The sequence below is a fragment of the Heptranchias perlo genome, chromosome 3 (genome assembly GCF_035084215.1).
Source record: "Heptranchias perlo isolate sHepPer1 chromosome 3, sHepPer1.hap1, whole genome shotgun sequence".
Lineage (NCBI taxonomy): Eukaryota > Metazoa > Chordata > Chondrichthyes > Hexanchiformes > Hexanchidae > Heptranchias > Heptranchias perlo.
In genome coordinates this window covers 16,023,404-16,038,109 of record NC_090327.1, presented here as the reverse complement: position 1 = coordinate 16,038,109, position 14,706 = coordinate 16,023,404, and the positions used below count along the sequence as shown (strand labels likewise).

At 41.8% G+C, this 14,706-nt stretch overlaps 1 protein-coding gene across 1 annotated transcript in view; it reads right to left on the bottom strand.

Moving 5' to 3' along the window:
* The window catches only part of LOC137310536 (piezo-type mechanosensitive ion channel component 2), a 624,232-nt gene that overhangs the window by 109,089 nt on the left and 500,437 nt on the right, over window positions 1–14,706 (bottom strand). Inside the window, exons 24-28 of the mRNA XM_067978307.1 lie at window positions 9,220–9,420; window positions 6,773–6,977; window positions 5,931–6,032; window positions 2,325–2,490; window positions 274–517 (exon numbers count right to left, since the gene is read on the bottom strand). Coding sequence (XP_067834408.1) covers window positions 274–517; window positions 2,325–2,490; window positions 5,931–6,032; window positions 6,773–6,977; window positions 9,220–9,420 — 918 coding nt within the window. The remainder of the gene's footprint in view (window positions 1–273; window positions 518–2,324; window positions 2,491–5,930; window positions 6,033–6,772; window positions 6,978–9,219; window positions 9,421–14,706) is intronic.

The following is a 14,706-nucleotide window of genomic DNA, read 5'->3' as shown; positions in this document are numbered from 1 at the left end:
ATTTGTTATCCACCAGCGTCACTGGAGTGGGCCTCCAAACTGACCTTGTACAACATTATTACTCAAACTCAAAACTCCTCGACCATGTGCTGCGCTGTAAATGAGAAATGTATCCTGTATCCAAATCTCAGCAATTCTACCTAAACTTGTGCCTGTTCAGTAGTTGAGATAGCCAATGGTGTCTATGTAACAATAATTATACAATAGTACAGTACATGTTTCAACTACAAATTAAAAACACTTTTCGGCATCACTAAGGCATTCATTACTTACAGATAGAATATTCTTCATTGTGATCACAAATACATTGTAGGCAATAAGACAGTCCCAGTATTGCAGGATTATTTTAATAGGTTTTAGTAAAAGCTTTCCACCAAAAAGTAGGAAATAGAAACAGGCAACCAGGTAACCCATGCAGAAGATGCTGATTCGTGTGGTTCCTGTGATAAAGATGATCGTAAGAACGAACCAAAATAGGTAACTGAATCCAATGACTTTTATCATGTCCAGATAGGATCTGTGTTTGGAGAAAAGAAAATGTTGAAATATCAATTATGAGATTATAACGGTCAGTACAGATGAGGGAGGCCATTCAGCTCACCTACCTCATAGCTCACCCAGCTCATTCTTCTGCAGCAATCTACAGTCCCCCCATCACAACATCTAACGGCTTCTTGAATCATTCCAGAGTTTTGGCTCTGTGACCCTACCTAGAAGACTATTTCAGCTATTAATCACCTTTTGCTTCCTGATATCAGTCCTGAACTTGTCTTTTATCAGTTCATACCTGTGTGGTTTAACTTGAAATAATGTTTCAGATTAACTTAGTATTTTACACACCTCCAACCAAAATTTACAAGATGGCATAATTATGGCAGATAAAATTCAATACAAATAAGCATAAGAGTTAGATTGCCAAATCAATAGAGCATATTGACACAGAGGATTTAATCCTTAAGCATTTCAAAATGCTTTGCGATTTTTCATTTCAGAAAATGGTTCTAAATATCAGTGAGAGATACATACCGTATTGCTATTTTTTTGTGCTGATTTATTCTGCTTCTGTAGAAGTTTATTCTTACAATAAAAACAATTGGTAGTTTATTCTGAAATATTTATGCTGTCTGCCAATTATTGAGTGATCAGGAGGAAGCAGTGGGCAACCTGAACAACTTGCCAGAGTGTAACTTGAGAAAAGAGTAATTGTTAGTCCTGTAACACGCTAAACTATTCCCTCCACACATGAGATTTATACGTATCAGAGGAGGTGCAGGCCACTCATAGAAACAGCCTTGTTCCAGTGAACACAATAAGGGCGCTAGGAGGATTAGGATAAAACTGAGAAGTCACTGCAATGCTTATCTATAGCAACTTTAGAAATCATGATTATTTTAATAAAATGTTAAGATACTGTGCAATCACACTAAATGCATTCTGGATTAGTTTGGTTGTTTTGAGAATTAATTCCAAAACTGCACCTGAGGTAAGATTATTTTGTGCTGGGCGTGTCTATTCCATTAACTTCAGTTCCAAATTCTTGATAGATACAGTCATCTAGGGACTTGAGTAGAGAGACTGTGAGCTGTTTGAAAGGGACATTAGTCTTCATGAAAGAACTTGGTGCCTGCAGCTTGCCAGCTGCATGTCAATGAGGCCCAGGCCTCAAAATGGCGCCGGCGTAACGCCGGCAAGAATGGGCAGACGGCGCAGCTGCTCTGCCAACTTCGCGCCCGTTTTGGGTGGAATTCGCAGATCGCTCCAACTCCCCCCCCCTCTCTCTAAGATCCTCCCCACACAAGCTTCATGATCATAGTCCTCTGTTTGATACGATGTCCTTGTTAACTGTATAATGCTCTTTAACTATAAACATAATTGCATTCACTTACAAACTACTGTATGAACAGGATTGTACCATGGATGAATCATCCATTTGACTTGCTGGTGATATTAATTTTTTCATTAAAAATATTCAGTAAATAAAGAATATAATGCATATGTAAAGAAGATTATGCTACGTCAAACTCAGCACAGTTAAGAAGAAAAAAGAACGACTTGCATTTATATAGCGCTTTTCACAACCTCAGGACGTCCCAAAGCGCTTTACAGCCAATGAAGTACTTTTGAAGTGTAGTCACTGTTGTAATGTAGGAAACGTGGCAGCCAATTTGCACACAGCAAGGTCCCACAAACAGCAACGTGATAATGACCAGATCATCAGTTTTAATGATGTTGGTTGAGGGATAAGTACATGCACTGGCACATGCTAGAGTCAGTATCTGTCTCTCACTCAGCATGAAAGATGTCAATCAGAGTTAGTCCTTTACCTGCAGTAAATGAAGTCTGGTACTGGGTTATGTTGACTGAATGTGGCTGCATCCAGATCTCTGCAGATCTCCACATTGTCCCCTGCCACTATCCTCACCGCAGCTCTGTTTTCATCTTCAAACACCTGCCACTGCAGCGATGCACACAGCAACATCATGAAGTCATCTAAAAAACAAAAAGTCTAACTTAGATTTTTTTTTTAACTGAGGTTTTCCACATTTTAAACCATTCTTGTCACATAAAAGGGAATCGTTTCATGTTGTTCGTAACATTTTAAGATGCATTATGATACCATTATTAATAGAACAGCCTGACATAACAATCCGTTTTCCTTTCCCTTTCTCTGGAAACGACTTTGCCTCCGCTCCTCCCCAGAATGCTTTTATTAAACTTCTTCTTTCTACCCACACCTCCCCAAAAAAACAGATTGACTAGGATTAGGATCTCAGCATGACAGGCACAAACCTCTTGCTACTCTACATACTCCACATTAGTATAGCAATATGTTGTGCAATTGCTTGGGATCTTTAAGTCTTTACTTTTTATTTGTTTAAAACACTTTGCAGTTGAGCTGTGCTTGTTCGGCAGGTACTCAACTGGAAATTGCTTTAAAAATAACGGTGAGCCTAACAGCGCTCACCATTATTAGTGCACTTCCGGGTTCGTCAGCGATCTGACAGCTTTGCCTTAAAGGGATATCGCCAGATGCAATCAACAGAATCAGTGGGCCAGCGCCAACTTGCTCTCCTGCCTAGCTGGAAACTAACTAATATCACCACAAAATAGGTATGCACAGTTTTTAAAGTCTAAACTAAGTTTTAAGAGCGTGGTAAGTCTTAATGACAGCCAAACAATCTCACTGGCATTAAAAAATTACTTTTAACAATGTGGAGTCTCATTACTCCTGATTTTAATAATTTTTGGACATTTTTTAAAAAATGTTCTAATTAAAAAATTAAATATTTTAAAAAACTTTTTCCTCCTGCCTCTTTTATCTCAGTCTTTCAATCTGATCCTCTCTTTATTTCACTTTTTCTCTGTCATTTTATAATACCTTATCGGGCACATCCGGGTTTTTAGCCTGCGCTGTTTGTGAATGAACTGCACTTCCGCGTTCTCACAGCTGATTGGTTAAGGAGCCTTTGCGATCCTGTCACCACTCACACAGTCCAGGAAAGAACACTGATGTCATCTGAACTCGCAGTTCAAGGAAGTTGCCGCCAAAAAGAACGCGGTAAATTAGCGGGTGACTTTAAAATCTAATGAGTGATGACCAATGCTGGTTCACTGCTTGGAGCAATTTACGGACCAATTGTATCCTCTTCACTCATGGCTTTTAATTGCCATCCGAGCTTGACCTGCACTTCCTGGCAGCATAATTATGGGTAGTTACATCCTCTAATGGAGGTTACTGGACATCTAAATACTGTTCCCAATATTATCAGAAAAAACTATATTGATGGGTAACAGCTAGAAAAATATTTTCAGACATCGCAAAATAAAGATTAGTATTTCTGTGACATGATCTGTGTTTCACAAACAAATGATACATGGGAAAAATGAGGCGTTAAGCTAATGGTTGAAAAGAGGTGGAAACAAGAACTTTCTCATTGAATTGATAGAGACATTTGAACTATATTAATCAACTATAGAGATTTCATTGGATTTGTGTTAAAATTCTATGTTACTTGTGGTAATTGCTCATTGTTGTGCTTCACGTTGCTATTTGGTTGTAAACAAAGTTCCTAGTCATTGTAGACCGTTGGTATGTGTGGTAATACTCGCCCTTTCAAAGACAATTTTGTAGCATGGAACAAGACCACATTAAATTTAGTAAGCAGAGTGAAATGATTGTTAGCCCTCACACCCATGTTTGCACTTCATAGAATCATAGAACGATACAGTGCAGGAGGAGGCCATTCGGCCCATCGTGCCTGTGCCGGTTCTTTGAAAGAGCTATCCAATTAGTCCCACTCCCTACTCTTTCCCCATAGCCCTACAAATTTTTCTTCAAATATTTATCAAGTTCCCTTTTGAAAATTACTATTGAATCTGCTTCCACTGCTCTTTCAGGCAGTGCATTCCAGATCATAACAACCCACTTTGTAATTTTTTTTTTCCTCATCTCGCTTCTGGTTCTTTTACCGATCACCTTAAATCTGTGTCCTCTGGTTACCGACCCTTCTGCCACTGGAAACAGTTTCTCCTTATTTACTCTATCAAAACCCTTCATGATTTTGAACATCTCGATCAAATCTTCCCTTAACCTTCTCTGCTCTAGGGAAAACAACCCCAGTTTCTCCAGGCTCTCCACATAACTGAAGCTTTTCATTCCTGGTACCAGTCTAGTAAATCTCCTCTGCACCCTCTCTAAGGCCTTGACATCCCTCCTAAAGTGTGGTGCCCAGAATTGGCTACAATACTCCAGCTGGGGCCTAACCAGTGTTTTATAAAAGTTTAGTATAACTTCCTTACTTATGTACTCTATGCCTCTATTTATAAATGTAAGGAATCTTACAACACCAGGTTATAGTCCAACAAATTTATTTTAAAATCACAAGCTTTCGGAGATTATCTCCTTCGTCAGATGAATTCATCTGACGAAGGAGATAATCTCCGAAAGCTTGTGATTTTAAAATAAATTTGTTGGACTATAACCTGGTGTTGTAAGATTCCTTACATTTGTCCACCCCAGTCCATCACCGGCATCTCCACATCATGTCTATTTATAAAGCCAAGGATCCCGTATGCCTTTTTAACTTGTCCTGTCGCCTTCAAAGACTTGTGTATGTACACCCCTGGGTCTCTCTGTTCCTTCAGCAAGGATACCAAATAGAAAAGGTACAGTTTCTGGATTACAGGGATCAGAAATCTGCTTAAAAGAGCCTGTTAAGAAAGATGCTGCTAGAAATCCCTAATCTGTAACGTTTTATATAACATACAGTTCTCAGCTCTATTATTATACAACTTATTTAATTATTTTAGTTATTGAAAATGTACAAATTTCAATTTCCACAACTAGAGCAGAATTATTTAAATATAAAGTGCATCTCACAAAGCAACTGATCTACTGAAGGCAACACAATCTTCTATGAGCTACTGTCAGCTTGATAATTAGCAATCAACTGGAATTTGGGATAGTTGGGGTGGTTTGGATTTAGCCTCCATGACCAAAGAAAAGAGGGTTACTTTTGACCAGATTTATGTGATTACATTACACAACTGCATCATAACTTATTATAAACATTTTCAGTGTTGTTAAAGCTTCGATTGTTTAATTATTTGCTTCACTACTTTGCTACAAAAAAAGCAGTGTATGATTATGAGTTAAACTGAACTTAAACCCAGCATTTAATAGATGATTTGGAAGAGAAGCATTTAAGAATATTTTTCAAAGAGTTGAATTTGGACTTTATACTCTCTCATGAAAGCAGATGATGTATAAATGCAAAAAAGGCAGAGACTATTAAACCAAAACAACAGATATATTAGAAAACATTAAACACCAGCAAGATGGAACATTAAGTAACAGCTACCAGATTTATGATTTATTTCTGAATTCTACCCATAATACTAATTATATTCAAAACATCCCCTGTACTCACAGATAAGAAACATTGGATTAGGTTTTATGATGAAGTCTGGGAAGTACAACCACTTAATAAAGTTTGAGTTGATTGAGGTACTACCATATCTCCATGGATACTCTGCAATACAAAAAAATACCGTGAAACACATCTATTGGCATTTGTTTGGCCAATGAAACAGGTGTGTCTACATTTCATTTTGATAAACAGTTACATCACTGCCGCTATGATCAGAAACAAAAGAACAGACTGACAAAAATACATCGTTGCTACTACAGCTGCTGATGGAGACCGTAATGTACGGCCCAATACGTCGTACACAGTCCTCCTGCCTCAGCTTATGTTATTTCAACAGCGAGTCTGTTCCGTATTTAAAGGGGAAAAATGTCTTCCTCCAAACTAACTGGAATCTCTTCACAGAGATGCAACCTTAGCTTCTTGGCGTTGCAGCGAACAGGAAGTGTTGGAGGAGAAACTAGCAGTGCAGCTGTTGGAGCAAACCGCGAGCTGATCAAATGTCTCGGCTGAAAATCCATCTGTGCCAACACAAACAGCATTTGTGCATTTGAATCAATGGGGAAAAATATGTGTTTAGGTAAAAATTTTGATTTGTTCCCATTTTCAGCGAAAACAAGGTTATTAAATAATTTAACTTCTATTCAATTAAACACAGCCCGCAGACAGCTGACTTGAAATTACTATTTGGTGTCAATGGGACACAGGTTGCATGACATTTAAATTAAATCAAAGAATGATCAGGCCACTATCCTCCAATTTTTCATGCTTAACAATATCTTCAAGTGGAAAATTCAAGTTTTCTGATATTAATTATAATAATTTTTAAAATGTAGTACTTCTACCTTTACAGGCAGCGGGCGGGATGCCAATACAGAGCAGGTACTGAAAGGTCAGAATGCATGCGAGGAAACAGCAGTACTTAGGCCAGATCTCAGCAATGGCTTTTCTACGGCGTCGGTAGAGTAATGCAAATAACCAAAAGGCATGAAGCATGGCATACAGATCCATCCGTTGACCAATCACATTGACCGTCATTAGAAAACATATCTGCGGGAAATGTGGACAAACAGGAATGGTACGACTTGAGAAAGAGTACCTTTAGACTGAAGTAGTAAGCAGAGAGTCAGAAAGAAAAATTCTGAATTCAGTTTTCGACAAACATTTATATTTTCCATCAAATAAATTACATATTAAAGAGGAATTTGCAACTGCAAGCCTTGTGTTCTGCTAAGTACATTAACGATACACTGGACAATAGAGTGTTTCCTGACACAATGAGAGAGAAATTGCTTGCTTGGCAGCAGAGGCCGGCAGTTCTTTAGTGGGGCAAGGAGGAGCAGCCCTGCTGCTTCCAACACCACAACAAACAAAAATGTTTGCAGTTTCTGAGGCCATTTCCCCAGCGGCGTCCAGCAGGCCCTTTAAAGGCCGCTGGTAACATTGCTTAAGACCCCTGGCACAAATGGGCAGAGATTGCATGGCGCAAGCTTTAACATTTGTATTCCAATATTGCATTCAGGGTCCAACAACAGGCTTAGGAGCCCAATTTGCACAAATAATTAGCCCAACGCCTGTTTCAGGTAGGCACTCTGGGCAACTAAAAGTCACCCGATCCAACATGGCGGCCACCAAACTTTGCCTGCAAATCAGACAGAGGTTTTGCAACCAATTTTGGTAAGTGTTTCTCTTGCTTTACGCTTGAAAAATGTGCAAAATGAGGTGCAATTGCTCCCTCAATGAGTGCTGTTATCATCGTATGGTAGGGGATAGATTGACAGAGATAGCTGTTCATCTGCTGATAAAACAGATCCTATGATAATAAAAAAAATGTTATGGTCTATGTTTAAAGTAGCATTCGTTTGCATGTGCAAGTTATGGATCTCGTGCAAATGTCCCCAGTGCAAATGTTTCTTGTGTGGCACTAAGCCAAAAGATCAGAAATGTTTCACGTTAATTTTTTGGTCTGTGTTAGTTAACTAAATTCAACTGAAGGGATGTTGGGGGCACAGCAACAGTCTCAATATTCCTGTGCGAAGGATTTTAAAAAATCAGCCAAGATTCCTACTTCTGATTGCTATCCAAACAACAACAACAACTTGCATTTATATGGTCCCTTTAAAGTAGCAAAGCATCCCAAGGCGCTTCACTGGAGCGGTAACAGACAAAATCTGACACCAAGCCACATAAGGAGATATTAGGACAGGTAACCAAAAGCTTAGTCAAAGACATAGCTTTCAAGGAGCATCTTAAAGGAGGACAGAGAGTTGGAGAGGCGGAGAGGTTTAGGGAGGGAATTCCAGAGCTTAGAAAGCTGATGGCACGACCGCCAACAGGAGTAGGCCATTCAGCCCCTCGAGCCTGTTCTGCCATTCAATGAGATCATGGCTGATCTGTATCCTAATTCTATTTACTCGCCTTGGCTCCATATCCCTTAATATCCTTGGCTAGCAAAAATCTATCAACCTTAGCTTTAAAATTATTAATTCAGCAAGCATCGACTGCTTTTTGTGGGAGACAGTCCACATTTCTACCACCCTTTGCAAGAATGGCCTGACTCTGATTTTAAGGTTATGTCCCCTTGTCCTAGACTCCCCACCAGTGAAAAAGTTTCTCTCTATCTACCCTATCAATTCCATGTAAAATCCTAAAAACCTCAATTAAATCACTTCTTAACCTTCTATATTCCAGGGAATGCAAGCCTAGTTTATGTAATCTCACCTCATTGAGACAGAGGGCAGAAAAATAACTTGTGCAACACCAATGCAGTTCTAAGCACACGAGCAGCCCTGGAAGTCAGTCCATCTGATTAAAACTGCGTCTACAAGTCTGTCGCTGGGCTACGGAAAACAGATTTAATCGCTTAATCGTTGGGAGCCATCTCCCAGACGTTGGCCTTCAAGAATCCAAATTAAAAGAAGAGCAATATAAAAACAGCGCTTGTTTCTCTTTTGCGGTTAAAAACCTAACCATCATCCCGTACTTCCAAACATACAATGAGACCGTGATAAGGAACTTAGCAGCACAGAGAATCAAACCAGTGATTCCCACCACCGTGGTGTCATGCTGTCTTAATACTCGACCATTTGTGTTTTAAAATGCGTACTGCTTCAGTGCAGAAAACACATCCGGATTAATTTGATTTAAAAATTGGCAATATAATCATTTGGTACAGAAATTATTCTATTCCAATCACTCACCTTTTCTATTTACTATCATGCTTCTTTGGACAGTTATCGTTACTGAGGCACAGATAAGTAAGATTTTATTTTGAAAACTATACGCTGCATACCTCCAACCCAAACTTGTAGAAGAAGTAGTTTATGAAATACTTGGCACAGTTCACCAGTCCATTATCCAGGTGTTGCCTTGTGATGTCATGAAAGATGGTTTTTGTTACCGGAGGTGGAAGATTATTGTGGCGCCGAAAGTACTCCTGATGACGGTAGATTGTCACTTCAAAGGCTAAAATAGCGAGAATGAGCAGGTTGTTCTAGAAAAGAGGAAAAAAAAATAACAATAATTTGTCATGCCAGAAGTTTCAGATGTTCTGAAGATATATTCTGCTCTAATTTGACAATCTTTAAATCTCCAGGCATCCCTGAAAGTCAGAAGGTGATGCTGATCTCTCTCTTCATACAATGCATTACTTGGAAGTGCAGTTACTCTTGTTATGTAGGTGAACAAAACAGCTACATTGAAATCAGCAAGTTTCCAGAAACAGTAATGAGATAAGTGACTAGTTAATCTGCTTTGTTTGAGCAAGGAATGGTGACTAGGATAGTCAGGCAGAATCAACGAAATACAAAGACCATCACCTCTGATAATATAGCACTGGAGTACCAGCCTAGACTTTGCCTTTAATGGAGTTTGAACCCCCAAACTCCTAAATTAGGATGCCAGAATGCTATAAACAGAGCAATTCTGACAGTAAGGCCTCAATATGAACTCGCCCCGCCAGGCAGAAACCGGGCCCCGGGGCAGGGGGGGGCGGCAGTTAAACTGAAGCCAGTCACTTATTCCCTCTGATCCCACTGCCTTCCTACTATGCCTTGGTCTTTACGTGCTCTTTTGAAAGGGTGAGCAGGACAGCCACAGGAAGGATGCAGAGTCCTACATTAAATATACAGATTGTGTCTGATGATGTCATCGCTGGAGATGTTCTGGCTAAGGTTGGATAGATAAGAGTGGAAATAAAATGAGTGTTCCTTTTTTATTATTCGTTCATGGGATGTGGGCGTCGTTGGCGAGGCCAGCATTTATTGTCCATCCCTAATTGCCCTTGAGAAGGTGGTGGTGAGCCGCCTTCTTGAACCGTTGCAGTCCGTGTGGTGAAGGTTCTCCCACAGTGCTGTTAGGAAGGGAGTTCCAGGATTTTGACCCAGTGACGATGAAGGAACGGCGATATATTTCCAAGTCGGGATGGTGTGTGACTTGGAGGGGAACGTGCAGTTGGTGTTGTTCCATTGTACCTGCTGCTCTTGTCCTTCCAGCTGGTAGGGGTCGCGGGTTTGGGAGGTGCTGTCGAAGAAGCCTTGGCGAGTTGCTGCAGTGCATCCTGTGGATGGTACACACTGCAGCCACTGTGTGCCGGTGGTGAAGGGAGTGGATGGGGTGCCATTCAAGCGGACTGCTTTGTCCTGGATGGTGTCGAGCTTCTTGAGTGTTGTTGGAGCTGCACTCATCCAGGCAAGTGGAGAGTATTCCATCACACTCCTGACTTGTGCCTTGTAGATGGTGGAAAGGCTTTGGGGAGTCAGGAGGTGAGTCACTCGCCGCAGAATACCCAGCCTCTGACCTGCTCTTGTAGCCACAGTATTTATATGGCTGGTCCAGTTAAGTTTCTGGTCAATGGTGACCCCCAGGATGTTGATGGTGGGGGATTCGGTGATGGTAATGCCGTTGAATGTCAAGGGGAGGTGGTTAGACTCTCTCTTGTTGGAGATGGTCATTGCCTAGCACTTGTATGGCGCGAATGTTACTTGCCACTTATCAGCCCAAGCCTGGATGTTGTCCAGGTTTTGCTGCATGCGGGCTCGGACTTCTACATTATTTGAGGGGTTGCGAATGGAACTGAACACTGTGCAATCATCAGCGAACATCCCCATTTCTGACCTTATGATGGAGGGAAGATCATTGATGAAGCAGCTGAGCAGCTGAAGATGGTTGGGCCTAGGACACTGCCCTGAGGAACTCCTGCAGCAATGCCCTGGGGCTGAGATGATTGGCCTCCAACAACCACTACCATCTTCCTTTGTGCAAGGTATGACTCCAGCCACTGGAGAGTTTTTCCCCTGATTCCCATTGACTTCAATTTTACTCAGGCTCCTTGGTGCCACACTCGGTCAAATGCTGTCTTGATGTCAAGGGCAGTCACTCTCATCTCACCTCTGGAATTCAGCTTTTTAGTCCATGTTTGGACCAAGGCTGTAATGAGGTCTGGAGCCGAGTGGTCCTGGCGGAACCCAAACTGAGCATCGGTGAGCAGGTTATTGGTGAGTAAGTGCCGCTTGATAGCACTGTCGACAACATCTTCCATCACTTTGCTGATGATTGAGAGTAGACTGATGGGGCGGTAATTGGCCGGATTGGATTTGTCCTGCTTTTTGTGGACAGGACATACCTGGGTAATTTTTCACATTGTTGGGTAGACGCCAGTGTTGTAGCTGTACTGGAACAGTTTGGCTAGAGGCGCAGCTAGTTCTGGAGCACAAGTCTTCAGAACTACAGCCGGGGCCCATAGCCTTTGCTGCATCCAGTGCACTCAGCCATTTCTTGATATCACGTGGAGTGAATCAAATTGGCTGAAGACTGGCTTCTGTGATGGTGGGGATATCGGGAGGAGGCCGAGATGGATCGTCCACTCGGCACTTCTGGCTGAAGATGGTTGCAAACGCTTCAGCCTTGTCTTTTGCACTCACATGCTGGACTTTGCCATCATTGAGGATGGGGATGTTTGCAGAGCCTCCTCCTCCCAATAGTTGTTTAATTGTCCACCACCATTCACGACTGGATGTGGCAGGACTGCAGAGCTTTGATCTGATCCGTTGGTTGTGGAATCGCTTAGCTCTGTCTAAAGCATGTTGCTTCTGCTATTTAGCGTGCATGTTGTCCTGAGTTGTAGCTTCATCAGGTTGGCACCTCATTTTTAGGTACGCCTGGTGCTGCTCCTGGCATGCTCTTCTACACTCCTCATTGAACCATGGTTGATCACCTGGCTTATTGGTAATGGTAGAGTTAGGAATATGCCAGGCCATGAGGTTACAGATTGTGCTAGAATACAATTCTGCTGCTGCTGATGGCCCACAATGCCTCATGGATGCCCAGTTTTGAGCTGCTAGATCTGTTCTGAATCTATCCCATTTAGCACAGTGGTAGTGCCACACGACACGTTGGATGGTGTCCTCAGTGTGAAGATGGGACTTCTTCTCCACGAGGACTGTGCGGTGGTCACTCCTACCAATACTGTCATGGACAGATGCATTTGCGACAGGGAGATTGGTGAGGACGAGGTCAAGTAAGTTTTTCCCTCGTGTTGGTTCGCTCACCACCTGCCGCAGGCCCAGTCTAGCAGCTATGTCCTTCAGGACTCGGCCAGCTCGGTCAGTAGTGGTGCTACAGAGCCACTCTTGGTGATGGACATTGAAGTCCCCCACCCAGAGTATATTCTGTGCCCTTGCTACCCTCAGTGCTTCCTCCAAGTGGTGTTCAACATGGAGGAGGACTGATTCATCAGCTGAGGGAGGGCGGTAGGTGGTAATCAGCAGGAGGTTTCCTTGTCCATGTTTGACCTGATGCCATGAGATTTCATGGGGTCCGGAGTCAATGTTGAGGACTCCCAGGGTCACTCCCTACTGACTGTATATCATTGTACCGCCACCTCTGGTGAGTCTGTCCTGCCGGTGGGACAGGACGTACCCAGGGATGGTGATGGATGAGTCTGGGACGTTGGCTAAACCTTTATAAATCACTGGTTAGGCTTCAGCTGGAGTATTGTTTGAATTCTGGGCACCATACTTTAGGGATGATGTCAAAGCCTTAGAGAGGGTGCAGAAGAGATTTACTCGAATGATACCAGGAATGAGGGTCTTCAATTATGTGGAGAGACTGGAGAACAGGAGTTGTTCTCCTTAGAACGGAGAAGGTTAAGGGGAAATTTGATAGAGGTGTTCAAAATCATGAACGGTTTTGACAGAGTAAATAAGAAGAAACTGTTTCCAATGGCAGAAGGGTCGGTAACCAAAGGACACAGATTTAAGGTGATCGGCAAAAGAACCAGAGGCTACATGAGGGAACACTTTTTTACGCAGCGAGTTGTAATGATCTGGAATACACTGGGTGGAAGCAGAGTCATAGTAACTTTCAAAAGGGAATTGGATAGATACTTGAAGGGAAAAAATTTACAGGGCTATGGGGAAAGGGCAAGGGAATGGGACTAATTGGACGTTCTTTCAAAGAGCTGGCATAGGCACGATGGGCCAAATGACTTCCTCCTGTGCTGTACTTACTATGGTACTATGATAAATGAGTGCAGTCCCGCAGAGCTGGACAACGGAGGAGAGGCGTTGGCGAGAGACTGTGTGGTTGACCATGTCAAAGACTGCAGAAAGCTTGAGATGGATTAGGAGGTATCGTGCATAATAGTCAGAGTTACATTTGTTTAGAGCCATTTCACCACTGTGACAGGGCAGAAGCCTGACTGGAGAGATTCAAACACGGAGTTGTGGGAAAGTTACGCACAGATTTGGGAGGTGACAACATACTCAAGGACTTGAGAGAGGAAAGGGAGATTGGAGATGAGCTGGTAGTTTCCAAGGGCAGAGGGGTCGAGCGTGGGTTATCTGAGGAGGTGGGTGATGACGTATATCTTGATGATTTTAAATAGTGAATAATTTATATGTAAATTCTCAAATGCCATGTCATCTGATCCCGAGCTGTAAGAATACGTATGTTATAGGTAACAGCAGACCAGCTCACTTCATTGATGCAAAATTAGAATCTAACTTCAGACTTCTATGATAAACTCTGTTGTAACATCTCCTTGTAGCCAACTCTTTATCACCTGCAAAATTAATCTTTACTATAGCCAAGAAAGGAATTCAAATGTCACTAAGCTGAAGCCGCAATTAACAGCTAGTTTGCTAGTCCTTCACAAATTCATAATAATGATGTTACACTGTATATAGAAGTTTCCGTAATATTCCCTATTACATATTTTATACCAGCTATATAAAGAGGCAACTTAGCCCGAGCAGAGGTTTTAATATAAAATGCACAAATTTGTGTTTGTGTGCAGTGACTACACTTCAAAATTAATTTATTAGCTGTAAAGTGGTTTGGGAAATTCTGAAGATGTGAAAGGCACTAAACAAATGCAAGTTCTTTCTTTTTTCTTCCAAATTTAGCAAATAATCAAGAGACCACTAATACACTATTCCAGAATGTTTTCTAATCAATCTGAACCAACTATGTGTAAAGAGAAACACACATTAGTGATACCAACGTTCCTGTCCTTTGATTATTTTTAGAAGGGCAGATTACCTACCTGGCAGATATTCAAATATTAAGGATACTCCGCACAATGTGGGAGTATAGCCCAGCTTGATCAAATGTGAAATACAAGGAGCTCATAAACTTTTTCCTAGACAAAATTTGTCCAAAATCAAGACTTGTCTTTTTGCAGTGTCTCGTCCATATCTCCCCCTGCCCTTTCCAAGCTCATCTTGTCCATGAGACACACCTCCTGCTTCCTTGTCAACTCCTTTTCCTGGGCCCCATG